Source organism: Centrocercus urophasianus, unplaced genomic scaffold, assembly GCF_019232065.1.
Source record: "Centrocercus urophasianus isolate 14NV4802_14NV808 unplaced genomic scaffold, USGS_Curo_1.0 seq_17, whole genome shotgun sequence".
NCBI classification, from domain to species: domain Eukaryota; kingdom Metazoa; phylum Chordata; class Aves; order Galliformes; family Phasianidae; genus Centrocercus; species Centrocercus urophasianus.
In genome coordinates, this window is record NW_024884722.1 from 5,406,941 (window position 1) to 5,429,423 (window position 22,483).

At 46.4% G+C, this 22,483-nt stretch overlaps 2 protein-coding genes across 2 annotated transcripts in view; one reads left to right on the forward strand and one right to left on the reverse strand.

Moving 5' to 3' along the window:
- EIF3A (eukaryotic translation initiation factor 3 subunit A) overlaps positions 1 to 3,490 on the forward strand; it is a 29,961-nt gene extending 26,471 nt beyond the window's left edge. The window contains exons 20-22 of the mRNA XM_042817995.1: positions 248 to 422; positions 761 to 930; positions 2,225 to 3,490. Coding sequence (XP_042673929.1) covers positions 248 to 422; positions 761 to 930; positions 2,225 to 2,466 — 587 coding nt within the window. The 3' untranslated portion in view covers positions 2,467 to 3,490. The remainder of the gene's footprint in view (positions 1 to 247; positions 423 to 760; positions 931 to 2,224) is intronic.
- Positions 3,491 to 7,468: 3,978 nt separating this feature from the next.
- On the reverse strand, positions 7,469 to 8,239 carry NANOS1 (nanos C2HC-type zinc finger 1). The gene has a single exon (XM_042818749.1). The coding sequence runs from the start codon at positions 8,237 to 8,239 to the stop codon at positions 7,469 to 7,471; it is 771 nt and encodes a 256-aa protein (XP_042674683.1).
- Positions 8,240 to 22,483: the final 14,244 nt, after the last annotated feature.

A 22,483-nucleotide genomic window follows, 5' to 3' on the forward strand; every position in this document is an offset into this window, starting at 1 on the left:
TATTTTTATTTCATATTTTTATTTCATATTTTTATTTCATATTTTTACAGGTGCCACATCAACTCCTTTAGACATCAATTATGTAATCCAAACCAGTACCAAAATTATCACAAGTCATTTTATTTGCACTCCAGTAGCTTTTTCCTATTAAAAAAAAATCCAAAACAGTTTATGGGGAGAGAAGTAAATGCATCTTTTTGAGGGATTAGAAGTTATTCATAAATTCCTTTGACTTTGTTGCTTGCAGGGGGATGGAGAGAGCGTGAGAAGGCTCGTGAGGACAGCTGGGGGCCTCCCCGAGACTCCAGGCCCCCTGGAGACCGTGAGTGGGATAGAGACAAAGATCGTGACGAGAGTGAGAAAGATCGGGAATATGACAGAGAAAGGGATTTTGATCGAGATGATCGTTTCAGACGTCCCAGGTTTGTGTAACTAAGGAATAGTGTGACTTCACGTGGTGAAATGAACCGTGGTTGGTGTGTCAGAAATGGAGTTCTTTAAGGTAGTAAATGGATAGTGGCATAGTGGTTCGTTGTTCTTAAAATGCTAATGGAGTGAATCCCAGATTCTGCGTTTAAATATTTTGCTTTTTTTCCCCTGTACATCATATTTCATGTTAGGCTCCAGAAAAGATTTTGGAAGTCAGCATATTAAATAGAGACCCATAGGACCTGAACATATCTGTGTCATCATCACTTCTTTCTGTAGCAAAGATAAAACATGAACATTTAGTCTTATTTTTCATTTTCAATGGCAAAAGGGACGATGCTGGTTGGAGAAGGGGACCAGCTGAGGAAACATCTAGCTGGAGGGATTCAAGTCGTCGTGAAGAATGGGACAGAGGTGGCCGTGACATGAGAGATCGCCGTGCTGATGACAGAGAACCACCGCTCAGAAGAGGCCCTCCCCTCAGATCTGAGCGTGAAGAACGTATGTTTGTTTTGTGTTCCTAAAGGCTTGCAGTTACTACAGGTCCTCCACGTTACTCTGGCAGCATTAGGAGATGATTCTTTTCAGCCACGTAAACACCCTGTATGTAACAACGTAATACAAAGCAGCAGTAGTGCAATTGCAACATTTTCCATGAATCTTGTTTTTAGTTTTACTCTTTTCTATCATAGTAGCAATTCAGATCTGCAGTAGAAGGATAACATTTTAAGTCTGCAGTTATTTGTCACATTACATTTGAGGTGAATGAAAGTTTTTTATAGTCCAATTGTCAAGAGAGGTGTCCCAGAAAGTAATTTCTCAAACCAGAGAAGTATTTGCAAATAAGGCCTTACAGGTTTCACACTATTAGTGATATTTATTTTTTATGAATAACCTACTTTAAATATGTACATTAATGAGTTTTATTTATGTACATTCATTTATACTTTGCTGTCTCCTATAAAAACCAGTAACAAAAAAGACGTTTAGCCTGAGATGCCACATGTTGCCAATCTGGAGTTCTCACGTTCAGAATTTCATTTGGTTTCTGCCCTGAGCATCGGTGCTCCCTGCTTGTGGGTGCTGTCATGCAGCTGATCTCAGAGCAAACTGGAACAGAACACACCTTGCAGGACTGCAGCTAGCAGAAAGGTTGAGGGTTCCCGGTGTGGGGAGATATATATGTTATATATATATGCGTGTGTTATAAAATAATATCAAGAACTACTTTATTTTTTGACCATCTGGTTTAGTATTTGACAGTTTTGTTCATAGCTGGGGTGTAATTCTTATGCTCCTTCTGATGGAAACGAACAATTCTTCATGTAGTGAAGAATGCTGAGGACTAGTATCAGGGGAGCTGTGTAATCCGGTGTCACGTCTGACTTCAGTAATGCTGAACAGCAAAGGGCTGCTGAGATATAGAACACCTAAATATTTTTCAGTTGTTTCTAAAGAGACGCTTTTGTGCTTTTAATTCTGATAATATAAGGATGTATTTTACATTGTAAAACCACGTACATCACTAGGACATTCTTAGTGCAGTTACTTTGTTTTGAAAATGACATTTCACTTGCTGACAGCAATCGTACATCTCTAACAGGCATGAGTAGTTCCTGTCCATTACTTCACTATAAAATTAAGCTGTGCATTTGGCTGTCATCTTCATATTAGCTCTTGGCAAGAGTGAGAATCAGTAAATCAGACTGTCGGTGCTAGGCTTGTTTGTTTAAACTCCTGCAGGCTGCTGGTTGAACATGACAAAAGGTGGTTTTAATGTCTTCTGTGTTTGTAGCAAGCTCGTGGCGGCGTGCTGACGACAGGAGAGAAGAACGTGGGGAAGAACGTGAAACAGTTCGGCGGTCAGCTCCTGCCCCTGCTGCTCCTCCAGCTTCTGCTCCCCCGTCAGCATCGAAAGATCGAGAGAGAGATGGGGAGAAGGAGAAGGGATCCTGGAAAACAGAAAAGGAGCGTGAGCCCGTTCGTCGTACTAAAAATGAGACAGATGAAGAGGGGTGGACCACCGTACGACGCTAAGCGAATATCAAAACAGTTTAACCAATGTTTTAGCTCTGATTTGATCGAATCCACAGATTATATTTGTGCTTATAAACATTCTGAATGGGAATTCTTTAACAAATGTTTTGAGATAACACGAAAGCATGAGCTTGAATTACTTACTCATATAGATTGATCATGCACAAAACTCACAGCAGAAGGTTTGGAAATTGAATGCCGGTTTTTGAAATCTCAAATGATGCTTACTTCATGGGTCATTTGTTGCTACAATAAAAAGAAGCAGGCTGCCTTGAGTAATGCCTCTGTTTCACACCAAAACAAGCTGACCTTTATATTTTTAGTCTGTCTTAATTGGGAATGGGATATTATCACTGAACGTGCATTTGAAAGCACCTCAATTCACACAGTGGAATTAGGGGAAAAGCAGAGCTGGATCAATTTCCATAATTTGCCAAAAAAGGAAAAAAAAAAAATATAACCCCCTCCCCCCCTCTTTTTACAATCTTTGAGGGCAGGCAGTTTGGGAGACATTTTATCATCTAAATTCAGTAAGTTGTTTAAATTTGAATTAAACACAACAGACGTTATGAGCATTAGCTGCACTGGGATCTTTTCTGTAGATTTACTTGAATACATGAAGCCATGTTGCAGTCATTTTTCCAGTAATGTATACTGCTGCAGTGTGCAGACACAAAACTCCAAGCTTTTACAATTTAAGTGTTTTGGTAAGCATATTGCTATGTATTTTCTGTTGCAATAGCACAACTGCTTTTCCATTACTGGATAATTCATGCCTTTCAAGGATTTATAAATATTGTCATATTTAAAATGTGTGGTTTTGGAGAAGTTGTTGAATTTTTCCCCAATTCTTTGTCTTCAGGGTAAATTCTTTCCCTTTCCAAAAGAAGTGATTTGTAGTAATGGCTGTGTTGACGTTGATTTTGAGATGAAGAAGAAAATTAACTATCTGGTCATACTGAAGCCAACACAGAACTTGCTGCTGTGTGTTTCTTCAATGATAAATAAACGACTTATGGAATTAGCTTCTACAGTGTCTTTTTAGTAACTTCCTGCAGTGCACTTTGATGTAGAACAGCTGTTAAGTTTTTCTTGGTGTGCATGCATACCAGTTTCCATACTATCTGAAGGAGAATCTCAGAGCACTTAGAGAGAATCTAGCCTGAGTTAAAGCTTGTTTAATTTTACTGCGTGTGAACATCAGTTGTAATGCTTTTCTTCTTGTCCTTTTCTGAGCTTTCCAGGACTCAATCATTTCTAAGGAAAACTTTGTTCTTAAGCCAACCAACCTGAGGGCCAGGTGATTGTAACTTTGGGAGCTTGTCACTTCATTTTGCCAAGTTCCAGGATTCCTCACAGTGTTTTCTGAACAACAATCAGTGATTGTACGCTCCCACAGAGGATGGCACTAGAGAATGGCATCCACTCCACCTCCTGGATTTGGGTAGCAGGCCATGGCTGCCCTTCGGGCACCTGTTGCTGTACCTACATTATTTGCTGCCAGAAAACCACAGAATAGTGCCTGTTAAGTGCTTTGGCCCCACTTCTTACTGTCAAGTCAGACTGTTAACTCTGAACCATGCTTACCCAGGCTGGTCTTGAAAAGCTCCAAGGAATGCTTGATTGCTCACACAGTAAAATAGCTTAAATATCTTTTCAGCCTCTACCTGTTGCCTCTCATCTTGTTGTCCACACAGTGCTGTAAATAGCCTGGCTTTAACTGCCTTGGGGTACTGGCTGGTAGGATTCCCCCAAATTTTCCTGCTCCAGTCTAAGCCAGCCCTGCCCCCTCCATCCAGCCCCTGTGGTCTTGTTGGTGCTCTGCTGAATTTATTCCAGTTTGGCACAAGCTTCCCCATACTGGAGGCAAACTGGGGCAGTAGTGAGGTCTCATGAGTCCTAAGTAGAAGAGAAACACTCCTCTAACCTGTCAGAAGAACCCATGGCTCTTGGGTTCTTCTCTATCATCCTAACCAGGGTGCAAGGATAAGGTGACATCATCTGGACTGCAGTTTCTCAAATGGTCTTTCTGGCCTTTTTTGAGCATTAGTGCCACATTAACTTTTATCCTGTCATCAGACAGTTGTAAAGAGTGACCTATCTTCAGTTATTATTTTAAATTTTATCTGTACTGCCATGTTTACATGGGGATAAATGGGGCCATTGCACCAAATGAAACTGTTCCAGAGTTTGTGTTTTTAACTTTCTAAATGGATGTTGCTATATATGTTGGAACTCATTCAATGCTCAGGACCAGGCAGCATCACAAATGCCTGAAAGATGCAACTACACAGACATGTCCATGTATTTATTTCACTGCGTGATCTTTTTAGATAACTGCAGTGGTCAGACATTTCATCTGACCAAATCCAACATCTAAAACCTGCACCTACTGCCAGCAGGGGCAGTCAGCCCCTGTGGGAAGGGGGGAATTCAGCTGGGGAGCTGCTGGGATAGAGACCTTTAGTTCTCTCTGTAGTAGTAAAGGACCACAGTAATAAATAGAACAGCAAGTTTTCCTTATGCAAATAAAGTGTAGGTTTGGTAAACCCACAAAGTAAAGGTAGGTCATCAGTGAAATTCAGATTTAAAACCCACCTGTTACTCAGCCACGAGTCCCCACCGCATGCAGTTTGTTACAGAACTGTAGGACATACATATGCTAGTGGCAGAACAAGTACTCAGTTCTCCCCTATTTTGCCATGCCAGGAACAGCTGCGACTGAAAGGCACCACACTTGCCTGACTTGAGCAGAAGTGAGTTATCAACACATCTGAAAGGCATTTTCCACCAGGAGGAGCCTGCTTTTTGCTTAGACTGACACCACCAAGGGTGATGATACGCTACCTGGTGCTCTGTTCATTCCTCATCAGAACATCACCACGGAAAAGATTCCACTGATGATAGAACTAGGAATGTTTCCCTGAAATCAAGGGTTTTTCTGAAGGCAAAGTGCTTGCTTCAAACCAGTACCATCCATCTTTAGATCTGCAGCTGCGTGCAGAATAAATGATAATGGCATCAGGCTCAACAAGACACCTTCTGTGGAGCATGTAATAGCTTCCAACGTGGGCTGCTGGCAGATGAAGGCACGTGCTGTTCCTAGGAGTTAAGGTTACTACCACAAGCTGTCTCAGTCTCCATGTAAGCAGCATCTATGTAACAGGCTTTTAAGTGACCACGAGCAGGTGTGTCTGCCTGCTCAGTGCTGCAGAGTGTGCTGGTGTGCAGGAAATGGCTCTGGGAGCTCAGCCTGAACTAGGTTGGCTTCCCTCCCACCCGCAGCTGCTTTCTCCAGCCACCGCTGCTGCCTTACCTGCTGGGACCCGACTCCCAGGTCTGATGCCGCGCAGTGCAGGTACACACGGAGAGCAGGACTCTGAGCACACACAGCAGGAGGCACCATCACAAGAGCAGCTTGCTTCTCACCCAGGTGGAGGGCAGGGACAGGTGCTGCACAAGGACAGGGCTGGCATCCAAGGCAGGGAGATGTTCTGCTGTCTTGACAAGCTCCCAGGCGGTGCAGTGGGGCAGTTGCTATGGGGTAGCTTAAGCTACAAACCAGGGGGGGCAAGTGTATGGCAGCCCTCTCGGAATGTCCCCTCAGAAAGCGTCTGAGATCTTTTCTTTACATCTTTCTTGCTTTTGTGTCCATGAACAGTCACCTCAATTGAAACGCATCTACTCATTTTCAACATTCCCACAAGAAGCTAACAAAAAGCTTTTTTTCCCCACAGCATTACACTGGAGTTCAATCCCAATCTGCGGTGCAGACAGACATCATAAAATCCAACACCTAAATCCTACCAGCTGAGAACCTGCAGGGCAAGCCTCATGGAAGGAGGGACAGCACACAGCTGGTATCATCACAACCAACAGGCAGCTCTGTACAACCAGCTGTAGCCACAGCAAGATGTTACTTAATGCAAGTCCATTTACATTTGCTAATTAGACTTAATGCCATCGTTGAAGCAATCTGATGAAGCCTGAATAGAGCGCTTCCATCCACAACCCTGTTCTCAGCTGCAGTTTTGAATAGTGACCCCTGTTCCCAATCCTGCACATCCTGACTGCTCTCCTGCCCATCCCACTTGCTTGCTTCAATCTCCCACCGTGTCGGGTAGCTCCCCAGCAGGAACTCACTCTGATACCTGTCACTTCTCATTCTCATTCTCAGAAGCCCAGCTTCCCTTCCCATTAGGACCCGGTGACTTTCTCACCCTCAGGTGAATCTGGGTACAGCCATCTAGAGCAGAACCCTTCTGCACTGCCCTCCTGGCACCAAAGGGCTCCGAAGAGACCCACAGACCTGCTGCTGCCGCTCCTTCTCCTGCCTCAAGTTGCAATGAAAACAAATTCCCCACCTCTCGAGATCGACGCAGCCCCGTGCCGGCTCTCAGCACTTCCCGGAGCTGCGCCCCGTGTTCGGTATACGTTAAAGCTACTTGGTAACCACACGGGTGGATCTGCCCCCCGCATCCAGATAAAGCCACACTCTTCAGCCTTACAAACGCATCACCTTCCTTTCGCACCGTGCTCTGGTCTCCTCAGAAGCCCACAGACACACCAGGGTCCGCTCTGCGCCCCAGAAGGGCTCACCGCGCAACCCCCGCCAGTCCTTCGCCGCTCCAACCTCCCAGCCTCAAAGCCGTGCGTTACGCACAGGGAGCCGGGCGGCACCGTCCCGTTTCTCCCCCTCCCCGGATGCAGCCATTTAGCCGAGGGGCTGCCGATCACCGAGCGAGAAACCCGAACGGTTCCAAGAAGGACGAGGGAGGGGCTCAGAGCCCTTCAGTCCCCGCCGGACAGCGGGAGGCCGTTCCCCCGGGCCGGGCGGGCAGCGGGGAGAGACACCGCCCGCCCCGAGCGCTGCCCCCGTCGGGACTCGCGGCGAATCCCATTTTCTTAAAAACCACATATATATATATATTTCTTACAAGAAACACGTACAGGGCGTCCCGGCCGCTCCGAAGCCGCCCGCCAGTCCCCCCGCGCCCCGCTCCTAGCGGGCTTTCTTGCCCAGCGCGGTCCGGGCGTGCCGGAGCTGTTTGGCCGCCTGCATTTTGGACAGCGGGCAGTACTTGATGGTGTGGGCATTGTCCCCGCTGGCGCCGCACAGGGGACAGGTGTAGCGGCGCAGCACCGGGCACAGCACGCGGCCGTCGGGTCCCTTCAGGATGTGAGTGGTGTACAGAGCCACCGCCTCCTTGTTGTTCCGGCAGAAGACGCACACCTGCAGCTCGGGCTTCAGCAGGCGGCCCGCGGCACGCGGGTGCGAGGGCAGCCGACCCGCCGCCACCACCACGCCCGCGCCCCACGCGTGAGCCGAGCCGTCCCGGCCCGCGTGCTCCCCCGAGCAGTCGAACAGCACCGCGGCGGGGCCGCCGCGCCCGGGGAAGGGGCTGAAGTCGGCGTAGCGCTCCTCCAGCAGCCCGTCGCCGTGGTGATGGTGGTGGTGCCCGCACAGCTCCAGCTCGTGCAAGTCCAGCGCGCCCTCGAAGTACGGCCCCGCCGCTTCTTCCTCCTCCTCCTCCTCTTCTTCTTCCTCTTCTTCGGCCGCCGCCACCACCACGGCGGGCGGCTCGGCGCCGAAGCCCTTGCCGGGGCGCACGGCCTTGGTGATTAGCGTGGCCAGCCCCAGGTAATCGTTCCACGAGTTGAAGACGTTTCCGCAGGCGCTGTGGCTCCGGCCGCCGTAGCGGGCGCCCGGCAGGCGCTCTACGGGAGGGAGGTGCCGGTGCGGTTCCAGCTTGCCGCCGGGGAAAGCCTCCATGGAGGGCGCCGTCCGGGAGCGCCCGCCCGCGCCCTCCACTGCGCGCCGGACCGCGGCACCGCCGCAACCCCACTCCCACCGCCGCCTCCGCTTTCTTCGGGAGCGCGCGGCTGCGCGACGCCCTTTAAATAGGGGCGGCGGCGGGAACGGAGGGGAGGGGTGCCCGCCGCTCTCTCATTGGCCGTCGGCCAGAGGCCCCTCCCGCTCATTGGCTGGTAGGAGGAGGGGAGGGGCGTGGCCAGACAAGGGGCGGCGAGGCGTGCGCGGCGGCGCAGGTGGCGAGGCACGTGTGCAGGGGGCGGGGAGGAGTGGGGGGTCCCGGGGGTCATTGTCCAAAAAGCTGTTGTTAGTACCCCCAAAACGTCCCGAATACTGTTAGTATCCAAAGAATTACTCCAAAACTCTTGTTAGTACCTCAAAAGCTATCGATATCCCGAAAGGCATTATTAGCACCCCTCCAAAAATAGTGTTGGTACCCAAAAAAATGTTGGTTGTGTCCAAAAAGACATTGCTGGTACCAAAGTAACTATTTGAGCACCCAGAAAGCTGCTGGGGATGACTTAGTGTCAGCAATGCTGGTGTACTGCGCGTGGTACGTGGCATCCAATCTGGCACTGCTGTCAGTCCTTTCCCCAGTGTAGAAATACAGCGGAGTTTGGGTTAGAAGGAACTCAAATCCCACCCAGCCCCAACCCGTGCTGCAAGCTGGGTGTCTCCCACAGATCAGCTGCCCAGCGCCCACCCAACCTGGCCTTGAGCACCTCCAGGGTTGGGATATCCACAGCTCTCTGGGCAGCCTGTGCCAAAGCCTCACCACCCTCTGAGTAGAGAATTACCTCCAGCTGAAACCTCCCCTCTTTTATCTTGTAACATGTGGGGTTTTCTGCTCCCCCTCTTTGCTGGCATCTGGCTCCAAATCTGGGCTCTGAGTGAGATGGAGAGTCCAAGTAGCACGTGATCATGTAGGCAAAGCGCACACTGCAGCAGAAAGTTACCCAGGCAGCCCAAGTACATCTCTGCATTTGACTTCCCAGCAGAGTGACTTCCTTTTCCCTATCTCCAGCCGATCATTTTACAGCAGCAGCTGCATTCTGTGTTGGCTGTGGGTGGTTAAAGCAGCAGGATTGCACTTCTCACCCTTTCTTCAGTCCTTCAACAAACACAGATAGACTACGGAGGAGCCAGGAGGAGCTAAAGGCAGGAAGAGAGCTGAGGCTCATTCTTTTGGGCTCTGCAGAGCTGACTGCTCCCAGTACAGCAACAGGGGATCACACTCAGTGGCCTTTTGGGGGCTGATAATGCAGTAGGAGCTACTGGCTCTTCTGTACTCTTTCACTGAATTTAAGGAATGCAGTCACAGACCACCAGCCGGGGTGGTGACCCAGACTGCTGCAGAACACAAATCCAAGCCAAGAATCAAGTGTTTATCAGCAGAAGCATATTTTTCCTGAGGATATGGTACCTCGCTTTTGTGGAGAAGAATGTCAAAGGAGCCTGAAATGTGTACAGTTGATGAGAAGATCAGTTTTTATGAAAACCCAGCAGGTGCCTGGGTCTCACTGCTGTGGGCCATGGGTTTGGGCTGCTGCTGATGCCCAGTGTCAGGGCTGCTTCTCACCTCTTGTAGTGTCAGGCTAGTGATGAATGTGAGCAAACACGTCTGTATGTGCATGCAGCTGACAGCCTCACCTGCAGATTTTCTCAGGGTTGGCAGATTCTGACAGATTTCAGAGGGCTGCAGGATTTTTGAAGCACAGAGATGTGACGGTGCCTTGTGACACGGGGTAAAATCCTTTTTGGTCAGTACCAGTGATAAAAATCCTGCTTTCTTAGGGAGGGAGGCTAACAGCCTCTGCACTGCCAGGACTGCCTGCACTTTGCTGCTCCTGTGCAAGGTCATGGACGTCAGAAGCAGAAAAAGCAGAGGTTTTCAGTTTTGGAAAAGTCTTTGGCTTCATTAAGAAGAGTATTTCAAATAAAATTTTGGCTAGACGCTCTACATTCCTCTGTGTATTCTGCCTCTCCAAAAATGACTGCTCCAGGATACGCTTCAGAGGGCTCAACGCTCACACGAGGATTTATTGCTCTGAGTTTCTGAATTGGTTCTGAGCCTGAATTAGCAAATGATAGTGCATATTTCTAATAGCAGCAAGGATTCCAGCAGAATTTCTGAGCTCTGCCTGCCTGATTAAATCCACCGAGGGCTCCTGCTAAGCTCCGAGGCAGAACAGCCATGCTAAATGCTGTAGGATGACTGCAGAATCAGTTGTGAAGGCTGTATTATTGTATGAAGGGTTACCAGCAGAAGATGTATATGTGAGCTGATCCCAATGGGTGTCATATACACACTCAGTATAGTAGATAAATTCCTCATAGATTAATTTCACACGGTGAGGATAATGGTATTTCTCCTGACAACTTGATTAGATCTGTAAGAGAACTCCTGGTGAAAAAAAAGGGCATTTTGTTTTTTGTCAGGATGATAAGCATGATTTAACTGTGAGAGAAAAGCAACCAAAAAATCAGGCTTTCAGTGCTCTTGTCTTCTGTTTTGTTGTTTTGTAAAAGGAGTAATCAGAGGGTTTCCCGTTGTTTCGATTGCCCAGAGGATCTTGTTTTCTTCGTCTGAGATTGAAGTGTTTTGTGAAGTAGCTTTGCTACTTATTATATACGTTAACTACAAGGTTGGGACCAGATGGCTTTTAAGAGTTCCTCGAATGATTCTATGATTCCATGACGTAATTGCCCAAGACAATTCCTCTTCACTCAGTGCAGCATAGACAAGCCAAAAAGTTGGGCAACCCCTGGTCTAAACATTTTGTAATTCTGATATTCGTGGGATTTTTGCCTTCATGGTACTCATGGAAAACTCCAAGACTTCAGATCTTGGGGAAAGGAGGCCTAGAGAAGCAGTGGATGTCCCATCCCTGGAAGCATTCAAAGCCATGTTGGATGAGACCCTGGGCACCTGGTCTGATGGGGGGCAACCAGCCCACGGCAGTGGGTTGGAACTAAATGAACATTAAGGTCCCTTCCAACCTAAGCCTTTCTGTGATCCTACGATTCTGTGGGACAAGCGAAGTGCCTGGTGAGGTGGAGACATCCTTCGTGCATGTCTGTGTACACAGGGGGGTGTCAGGGGCTGCAATTCATACTCAGGCACTTCACATCTCCCAGAAGCCTCTGTTGGGTTTCCAAATTCTTGTGCTCCTGTAGCTCACAAATCCCATTTGGAGTCTGACCTGAAAGCACAGCTTCATTTGTGTTCTCAGTAAGAATCGTTTTGTTCAAGCCTTAGGGTGCTTTTGATTTTTTTTTCTTCCTGAAGGGATAAACCACTAATTATACATGGAAACTGTACCTCAAAGATCCATCTTAATAATATAATTGTAGTAGCAAAGTAACCAGTATGATTATGTGCATCGTTGCACTTTTCTGCCATTAACCAGCTTTTCTTGGTTAATGAAGTTAGTAAAACCTAGAATGTGCTTTGCTGGAATATATCCAGTGGAATCTCATTATCACCTACAAGCCTTTATAATTGGGATGATAATGTGCAAAGCATTATATTGCTGATAAATGAGATACGATTAAGAGGGGGCAAAGTTCTGCTCTCAGACACACATGACAGATCCTGAGGCTTTGGTGTGTGTCAGTGGAGTGCCTGCAGCCCCATGTCCACCTTGGGGCTGCAGACGAGGGGCACTTGGAGCAAGGCCAGCAGCAAAACTACTGAGAGCTGTGACCCCTCAGGAGAGGTGCAAGGAATCGGTGCTGTCAAGGCAGGAGGAGGCTGCAGTGAGGCATGAAAATGGTCTTAAATGCCTTCAAAGAAGGATATAATCTGTCCTGCATGATCCTGTTGGATAGAACATAGAGGAATGGGTTTAGAGCACTCTAAAGGTGGTTTACATTGGGTATTATGGAAACACAGGACTAGACCAACTGCTTGGACCAAGGTGTGTCAAAAGGGCCTCTACCTTTGGCAGGCACCAGGAGAGGCTGAAGTGAGCTGGTAGAGACATGCTGAGTGTCGTAGGTGGCTGTGATTCCAGGAGGCAAATGGCTGCTGCCTCTGCAAGGACGTCCTGGTTCAGGGCATGTGCAAGTGAGAAGCTATCAGCACAGAGACCAGAGATGTACCCAGTGCTTGCACAAGAAGAGATCAGATCTGCCAGGCATCTGTGGTCAGGATTGCACTTACACCCCTGATTTGCTTGGAAAAATTGTCAGAACTGCCAGTACAAGGAACAGAAGCATATAACAATCACAGAAGCAAAACAGAGCACTATTTTGTTGGATGGCATAGGTCACAAGGTCTCTTCTTTTTGTATTTGTTTAGTTTCCAGTACATATTTTTAGAAAAAAAAAAAATGATCCAAACTTCAGTCAGAAGGATCTTTAATGAAGAATCAATCTGTTTGCTCCAGCTCTGGCTTTGGGAATAAACTCATTATTTGCACAGTTGAACATCTGGCCCATCTTTCCAATCAGATCTTGTCTATTTTCAGCATTAGGGTTGTCCTATGTTAACTGAGGACTCTGATCTCAATATTGCATTCTCCCTGTAAACACCAGTAGTCTTTGACCAAATCATCCCTTAACCTCCTCTCTTTGTAAGATAAATAGACTGAGCTGAATCTGCAATAGCTGTTTTGCCATCCTTTTCATTCTGAACTCTCTGACAATTACCAACATCCTTCATGAACAGTAGGCTTTAGCATTAACACAGCCCTCCAGCATGAATGACACCAGGCATGCCAGGAGCACAGGTATATCTTAGTGTTTTGCTATGGTACTATGCTCAAATATTGTGTGTGACTGCATAAGAACATAGAAATAGGTTCAGACCAAAGATACATCTGGCTTGGAATCTTGTTTCTGGCAGGAGCTTGTAGTGGGTGGATACTGAAGTGTGGTATTTCCCTTCAAAGGCTCCTCCTTAGCAGTTGCCAGCTTTAAAAAATAAGGGCACAAACTGAAATTCCATGCAAAGCTTTCGGTACTCACATGTTTCTGATGTCTTAATTGGTGTCTTATGCCCGTAGCTTTTCAGCATTTGTATTTGCCCAGGATGTTAAACTGTGAACCAGAAGATCTGTATCTCTGGTAAGGTTCTGGGAAAGGAAATGTTTAGCTCTCCCTGAAGCCATGAAAGGCAGGATGAGAGCTATGCCAGGCATGTCCCTGCTCCCCAGGAAGGCAGTACAGCAGCAGGATGGCTCAGCAGAGGCTGCTCCACACCCCAAAAAAGACCATGGGAGGGCACACGGGGCCCTACCAGGCAGAGTTAATACAGCATCCCTAACCCTGGTTCTGCATCTGTGGTAGTCATGCTTGTGCCTGCTTATCAGTTTGGCTATACCATCAACAATTCCCAGACCACAGCCCTGCCCATTTCACATGGGGCTGTGCAGCTCAATGCAGCTGCACCAAAACAGGCACTGCAGGTCCCATGGCAGTGACAAACCCTCTTCCTTGGTTATCGCTCAGTGTTGTGTCATCTGCAACTTTAGCAGAGCATGGTTTCACATTTTCTTCCAGTAAAGATGTTACAGCTGAGAATCACCATGGAGCATCTTGGAAACTACAGAGTGATGATTCCTTCTTTATGGTTGTAATTGGAGATGTCAGCTGGTTTTCGGGTTGCCTGGGTTGTACCAGGTTAGTTTTGCACTGCTCTAGTTTCTCAGTTGGCGAAGCGTACAAACCTCAGTGCCTTTTAGCATGTTGTTGTGTGGATGTTAGATCAGGTGTCACTGCACTTCATCATCTTGCAGTTAAAGGACAGTACACTGATTTAGTAGGACGTGCTTTCCATAAACGTACACCTGGTGTTTATGCACTGCTGTCTTACCACAGCTGCTGGGCTGCTGGGAAGAAGTCTGAGTGGGCGTTTTGGACCATTTCAATACAAGATTACCTAAAATCAGTTATAATCCAGTTTCACAGATTTTTTTCTTTGTATGAAACTTTCAAGGGAAAAAAAACCACCAAGATTTCCAAGGGTACAGTCAGTGCTGGGTGGAGAAGTAGCGATGTTTGAGTTTCAAGACATTATTGGTATGTCAAAAACCAAAGGCACGCTTGGTGGTGGTGGACAAGACTGGTGATGAGGAAATGAATTTGTCTGCTCTGGTGGGAGGTGAGGAAAAGCCATTGCTTTAAGGCATTGAGAGTAACAGCAGAGCCAGGAGAGGCCAGTGAGAGCTTAGAGATGAGACACAGAAAAAGTCTAATTTAAAAAAGCTTAAATGCCTTTTCCTGAACAGGCAGAAAAATTGATGTTATAGGCCAATTTTCAGATGAAAATGCATATGCACAAATGCAAATGCACATCTCAAGCTTGCCCTCGGATTCGAAAGTCAAGTTCATGAAATTCTGATACCACTGAAAGTAATAGGAAAACTCCTGCTAACTTCATCTCCATTTATTATAATCACTTGCCATTTATTATAATCATATCATTAAGGCAACTGAGACATTAAGTGCTGTGCTGACAACGTATTTCACTTTTTTGTCTCACTATGCAAGTTTAAGGGGTGAAAATGACAAAACCTCAATCATAACTTCACACTGTGGAAGAGTGAGTGCCAAACACGCTTCTGGTGCTTTCTCTGGTATAAGGAAGGAGGGGAGGCCCCCAGGTTTGGGGCTCTGTCTTGGCATTATATTGCTTACTTTTTTTTTTCTTTTCATTTTTGTTTTGTTTTGTTGGTTTTTCTTGATATAAATGTCTATTTGTTACAGTTTTACCAGTAATTTCACAGTTCTTGACATCTAAAATTTTGTTCCTAAAAGCATCTGAGGAAAGCATAAAATACTTGTCTGCTGGTATGTTTAGTTGTGGGAAGATTCCTCTGCCCTGCTGACTTCTGGAGGTGTCACCTTGATTTTCTTGGCAGCTTTGTCTTAGTACCAAATAATTACAGCTTCTGAGAGTAACACGAACGCTCTTCCATCAGAAAAAGAAGAGAATGTGAATAGACACAATTGTTTCCAAAGGTAATAAGCAACTTTCCTCTAAATTTAACACCCATAACGTTGTAAAAACTGAAACCGACAGCTACTGAAAGCTAATATCATTGAACTAATTTTATTCAAGGTTATAAAATAACAATGATAATAAAAAATGAACAGCATGGAGATTTGGTTGAATTTTTCTTTAGATTTACGATGCTCTTGAGAACCTACGTACATATTAAATCTGTATTGTAACCTAACTGTTTCCCTTTGAAAACAACATACTTGTAAGCTTTTGCTGAAATTGTAGTGTTTAATACATCTGGCATTCATCAGCATTTGAACAGCAGTTTTAAAACTTTATGGTTGGTTGAAAATGCTTCTTAGTGTAGTTTCAGCAACCGTAGCTGTCGGAACTGTAGAGATGGGGTCTCGTCCGTCTTGAAATCTAACACTTCAATGTGTTCATTTCAACATTTCTGACATTATCCAGAAACTGAGAAATTTAAAAAAGTCTTGCTGTTTTCTACTGAGACGTGCAACCAACTCCAGAGGTGGTGGGCTGTTCCTCATGAGCACGTCAACATGCACAACACGTACTCACTGGTACGGAACCCAGGTGGTTTTAGATAGACAGCCACTTTGATTGCGGCCATCGTTTAGGAGTGGAGGAATGCTGGTGAAACGAGAAAGTCTGCAAGAGGGAGAATGAGAATTAGAGAGGTTCCACTCAACAGGAAACAAAAAGTGAAATGAAACCTCTGCTAGGACAGAGTTGTTTGTTATTAAAGGAGTTTTAACATCTGTCAGGAACCCTTATTCTCACCGTTACCTGTGGACAGAGTAGCTGTTTTGTTGCTGCAGCTTTCAGCTATGTCGCAACTGTCATGACACTGCGATGGAAACATGCTCAATGTGTTTTCAAATGTAATAATAATAACACATGAGGGTCTCCATTTTGTTAGAATGAAGCAACTAGGAATTTAATTAATTGGTCTTAAATTCTATCTTGCTGCTGAGACTCCTGTGATTGCAGTTATGGAGACTTTCACCTACACTAAACCAGTTTTGCTGGTGAGACCAAAGGACAGCTGCTTATACTTCAATATGTGAAGAACCTGCATAAATTCCAGAATTAAACAGCAGTCTGTGCAGGATTGTATAGGAGGTGGTGATTGTTTTCCTCTGCACCTGAATCTTTGGGTGTTTATTAAGTACGGCCTGAACTGTCATCTTAGGGCAGTTTTGTACCCCTGTTCACTGGCAGCAGTGTCTGTGTTGCAGAGAGCTTCATCTACTGGGATGTCTACTTGAATGAGATTGAATGCTTCATACAATAGTCTTCACACTAAGAGAAGATACCATGGGCACTTTTTGCATGTTTAATACAGACATTTTTGTGTGACTTTTTTTAATGTCTTTGGAAAACAGCAGTGCTATTTTCCTGGATGTGCTCCTGTTGCTTTCCTTTGCTGATTGCTAACATGCTAAGAGGAGATCAGGCATATTTTTATCTTATTGTAACAAAATGAGTTCCATGGAAACGGCAGCAGGGGAAGCCTGCTGAGCAGCTGGAGGTCAGAAATCAGCCCACGTTTAGAAACGAAGAAAGGCAGCGTGGTGGGGCATGGCTGCCTGCATTCACTGCTCCAGGTCCAGGGCTGGTCACTTCAACCTGCACACTGGCTTAAGGCAAACTTTCTGCAAATCATGGCATTCAGTTATGCCATCTGTAGACTGTCACACATAGGCTGGATGTGTGGCTATGATGAAAGAGCTGGGGTTGTCACCACGGGGTGACCACAAGCCCTACATACAGCTGTCCTGTTTTTTCATGTCAGTGTATCACGTTTGTTGCCAAAACCCACTCGGGGCACCTAGATCTGGAACCCTAGAGAAATTTGTTAAAAAAGGAGTGTGAAATAGGAAGGTATGGGTTGGCTTCCCCTCACTCTACAGAGCACTGGGGTGCCTGTGGGGCAGCGGGTGCATCCCCAGCTGCAGGCTCATCGTTTCCATGGCAACGCAAGATGGCAGGCCTGCCCTGCTCCTCACAGTGTAAAATGCCGGGTTTTGTCCATCGGCTGAAGGCAGCCATGCTGCCCTAGTGACAAAAGTGAACAAATTACTTAGAAGGACACTCAGGAGAAAAAGCCACTTGATAGTGTTTTATCTGCCACCGACTGCGGCGATCCCATCACCACGGTGAGGGAAAGAGATAAGAACCAACTGACTCTCTCCACCACACTCCAGCCACCATCTCCTCCTTAGCCTGGTTGCTTTATTGCCTTTACCAATTTCTACTTAGCTTCTCACTTTGTCTTCTTGTTTATTTGTGGTTTTCTCCTGGCAGCAGTGGAGAGAAAATCTTATTTCTTTGTTGCTGCTTTGTTTTTTTTTTTTTTTCTCAGTGCCAAATCTGATAAAGGTGACACAAACTGTCAGGAGAATTGGTGGCATCGAGGGAGGCCTGATGCTACTCATCCGACTGGAGTGGGAGAGTTTGCAGGCTCTCTGTTGCGAGGAAATCCCCGCGGATGTGGTTCAGCATCTGTAGTGTAAGTGCAGTGCCCTGTACTGTATATGTGCAAATCCTGAGAGAAAATGGGAAGAAGACACTTTTCCCATTGTGCCGGTATGCAAGCATCTTAGTGTCTCCAATATATTTCTTCCTCATGCTTAAAGGGTCAAAGACATGCATACAAGTCCAGCAGAAAGCCTGTGGGAGGAAGGAATTAAAGCCTGGCCACATTTGCTAAACCTTGGGTTAAATCCCTGGAGCATAGGGACTTTCTGCCTCCTCCCAAGGCTGTAATTTCGTTATGATCATTCAAGATAATAACCTCGCTGGACACTCACATGGTAAGATGGAATTTGACAAGGCTGTGGTTAGAGCTGGTTGTTTTATACGGAACAGAACTGTCAACAGACTTTATTGAAGAGGAGAGTGTAGATTTACAGTGTAAATGTTCAGCACAAAGGTGACAGTGCAAAAGGCTTGGGTAGGCAGCATGAGGTGGATGCAGGCTGGCAGTGGCACCATGGCAGGGAGCAGTGATCCTCAGACTGGGGAGGATTCAAAGGAGAGATAATGAGGAGTAGGTGACGTTAGACTTGGCAACTGGTATCCAAGGAGGGATCCACACTCCTCTGGGCACTGTGCCCTGATTTCATAGCATTTTAGCATCCAGCTGAGAGGCATAGTATCTTTGAGGAGAAATGCTCTAGGGCAAGAAGTAATGTTTGCCACACTCTGGTGAGAAGTGCAGGCTACTTGGGTATATTTCTGTGTATCAGGTGTGTTAGAGCTTAAACTAAAGCCCACAGAAATAAACAGAAGAACTCCCATTTATTTCATTGGCTGTGGCATTTCCTATATGGAAAACATCCTGCACATTTTCTAGCTATGAGGCCTCCCAGGAATTTCCACAGCCCCCAGGCATATGCCTGTCTTTAACCCCTGTACAGAGTCGCAGTGGTGAGGGCTGAGTCTCACTCTTCCCCAGCTCCTTCCCTGCTCTGCCCAGAGTCCCAGTGAGCCAATGTGAACCACGGAACGACTGAAAGGACATTGCCTCATCCATCCATCCCCCAAGCAGGGGCAGCTTGGGCAGGCTGCTCAGGAGTGAAAAGCCTTTTGCTCCTCTGTGCAAGATGCCAGTGTTCAGTAGGCAGTGCAGAGTGCCTGTCCCTTGGGCTCTGTGTGGGTGCAGCATGCTCACTGACATCATCCCACTCTATGTGCAGCAGCTGCTGTGCCTGCTTGTTCTGCTTGCCTGATGTTTTCCAGGCAGCTTGGAGTTGGGCAAGATGGCAGCGTGCAGGGGAACAATGAAGCTACATTTGTTGCAGGTGCTTCAGGAAGAACCAAAAGCCCTCTGCGATCCAGCTATTACATTCAGGCTTTAAAAGCTAACACAGCAGGGCTCTCTCCATTTTAGTCTTTACATTTCACAAGCATTACTGTGCCATTCATTCCACTAACACCTGAACCCACTGCATCCTCCTGTGAAAAGAGCATTTCTATCTCCTTTTATGGTAGGAGACTCCAAAGGTGGGAAGTGGTTACAGAATCTGTCCACAGTCACACAGTAGGGCTGTGAAAGAGCCGTAAATAGGTTTGTTTCCCTTGTCTTGGGCCTTAATTCACAGAAAAATCCTTCCACTGCAGTGAAGCAAGTCACATTGGGCTGCAGCTTTTGTGACTCTGCGTTAGTGCTGTAGTTCATAGACCTCCCTCATTAAATGGTCACATGCTGCAGACTGAATGCCAGGCTGACCTTCCAGCCTTTGCTTGCAGGCTGGAAAGGCAAAATGTTGGCACTGAAAAACTCAGCTTTCATTAAGCACTGCCTGAAATCAGCTAATCTCATTTGACTGAACATAGAAACAGCAATACTGTAAACGAAGGGGTTTGGTGCTTGGGTTAGCATTGGGGGTATGACAACATCAGAGACTGTCCCAGCTCTGCTGAAGCCAGCAGCAACCTTCCACTGCCTCAGCTTTTGGGAAACTATTTAATCAAAGCCAAGAGAGAGATGAAACTGCAGAACACACGGCTGGTAAACAACAATCCCATCTGGAAACAGCAAATGAATAAAATACATTTGACCTCTGCTATCATCAGGAAACTTTGCCATCCCCAGGTAACAGGAGTTTAGGTGTCAACTGCCAAAACTGGGTGGTTATGGTAAGTGATGAGCTGGTCCATAAAATTCCTTTTCATCTTACTTTCAATAGCAAGTGAGCAATGTGTACTTTCCCTCTTTAGATCCCTGAGCTAGCACATCTTCATGGTGTGGCTTGCTTTCTTCTGACTTCCTTTTTAAGACCAGCTGTGTGGATCTGTTTGTCACTGCTTTGGGAACTGTACTCATGGTTTTATCTGCTTTGTGTGTATATTTCTTTATGCCAGCAACTGTCTTTCTGCTTGGTTTGTTAGCAGCACCTAGCACAGCGCTCAGGAGCTGTCACAAGCTGAATGATAAACAGTAATAAATCACTGCGCCTCTCCAGTAGCTGCAAGGAGGTTGTGTCCCATCAGCCTGGGAGATCTTTGCAAGCAGCTGTGCTTACAGAGTACATGATGGAGGGTCAGAATTGTCTCAGTATCATCTACTTAGCAGCAACAACGTCGCATAGTTCTCACTTTACATTGGCTTGTTTACAGTCAGATTCAGGCCTCCCCACAATAAGGGAGGTTTGTCTCGAGGTTTCTTTGCTTCCCAGCGTGTTGGTGGAGCTGGCTGTGGTCACTCTCTGCTCGTATCACAGCAGTGGATTGGGATGCACAGCACAGGGATCCTGAGCACAGCTGTGTGTGGTGTATGGATGCAGGACAGATGTGTCACCAGGATTCTGATTAAGTTAGGGGTGCAGAGAAAAATAACTCAAGTGTGAAAAGAGCATGTCTTAAAATGAGCATTTTGCTAAATGGATTTTCTCCTCTGATTCACTGCTCCAATGCAGGATTTCAGCCTCCCCTGAGCAGCTCATTGTTCACTTGTTTTTTTTTTCTCTATTTATAAATATGCACAAGCACTTAAATGGAATAATGTGTTTTGTGGAAAAAAAAAAAAAAACAACACAAAAAACCCCCAACACAACAACTTGACGTCCTACTGGGGAGAAAAAGCTGTGCAGAGAAAAAGAGCTGGCTGATTCCTGTTTGTTGAAATAAATTTGTCACTTATGCTTAGCTCCTGGGGCTTTGCTGCATGGGGCAAGAGAAGTTTAACTGCTACTCTTGCTTAAGGCACACTGTTATGTCAGTATTTAACAGGAGAATTGACTCAGGATCAGGCTCATAACACGCATAGTGAACAGTGGATGAGAAAGTAATTTTTGGAGCAGATTGTAGTTTGGAATGAGCAGGGAAAGTGGCATTACAAAAAAGTTTATTTCAGAGATCTTTGTTCCTTAAGGGGGTGTTTCATCTTCTTGAACAATTGTCTAACACAAGCAGTCATCATTTGTGGGTGTGACTTGGGGGTTCTCTCCTCTTTTCTCCTCCCATTACTTCTTGGATGTTGCATGTTTGCCAGGATTTCCTTTTCATGCTGGAAGGAATCTCACAGTAACTCTGAAGTTACCTCACCATAGGGAGACATTACAGGAAGTTTTCTTTTGGGCAGACAGCAGCTCTCAAAGGACTGATCTCCTCAGAGCTCCTGGGTAGAGGCCATACTTTGTACTAATAGTGGATTATGGTGACCACTGGTGCTTTTGGTGATTATTCCTGTGAAGCTGTTTTTTCTTTCCTGGTGTGTGCATGTGTCTGCCTGCTGTAGGCAGAGGGATAGCCTCTTAACTCTGTTCTCACTGCCAATGCAAGCTATGGGACACCCACAGCTTATCTTCTTCTGAGGACTCTGTGCTGTCCTCTGTCCCACAGTTCTCATTGCTGTGAGTCTACCATGCCAGGAAAATGTGCCCCAGCCTGCAGCTTCTCCATCAGTGCTTGTCTTGTCCTTCTGCTGCCTTCCCAAAGAGGTGTACAGGAGGCTTTGGCCATCACGGTGAGTAGGTTCATCCTCAGACTGCCAGGAGAAGCAGGCTGGCTCCCTGGGGTCCCCTTGCAAGGGGAAAAGCCAGGGATGTTTGAACGAGTCCCTTACATTAATAAGCCAGGCTGCCCCACATAGCAGGAGCAAAAGTGGGACAGCCAGCACGCTGCTAATTTTACACAGGTCCAGGGGGATTTTTTTCCCAGGAAGGGTGTTATGATTATTTTGTGAAGTGCCTAAAATTAATGTTTGTCAGAATCAAGCTCCTCTTGAAAGCTTCACCCTACCCATCCCAGGCCTTGGGAGAGCTCCACACATGGGAGGGGCAAGCACTGTCTCAGGATCCCTCAGCCTGGAAAAAAAAAAGACAGAAATGTGGAGGAGCGCTGAACCAGTGGAGGATCCCCAGCTCTGCCAGAGCTCCTGGCTTATCTCCATGAGCTGAATGAGAGCCAAGGAAGTCCCGGTGTGCCCAGCACTCTGTGCACCCAGCAGAGCCCCAGTCCCCTCCTGGTGGTACATTACTGAGTGCCTGAGTTAAGGTCCAGTCCTGCAAGGAGCCAAGCATGCTAAGCAAAGCAACACAGTGTTCAGCCAGTAAGTTTACTTACATGCTTAAACACTTCGTTAAGTTCTTTGCTTAATTAGGCCAGACTGTGTTGTTCCTTGTGGGATTGAGCACAAAGTGAGGCACACTGGATTAGAACTAATATTTTGAAGCTAAAAGCTAAAAATGGAGCACTTAGCTCCCAATTCTGCAAATGATTAAGCACAT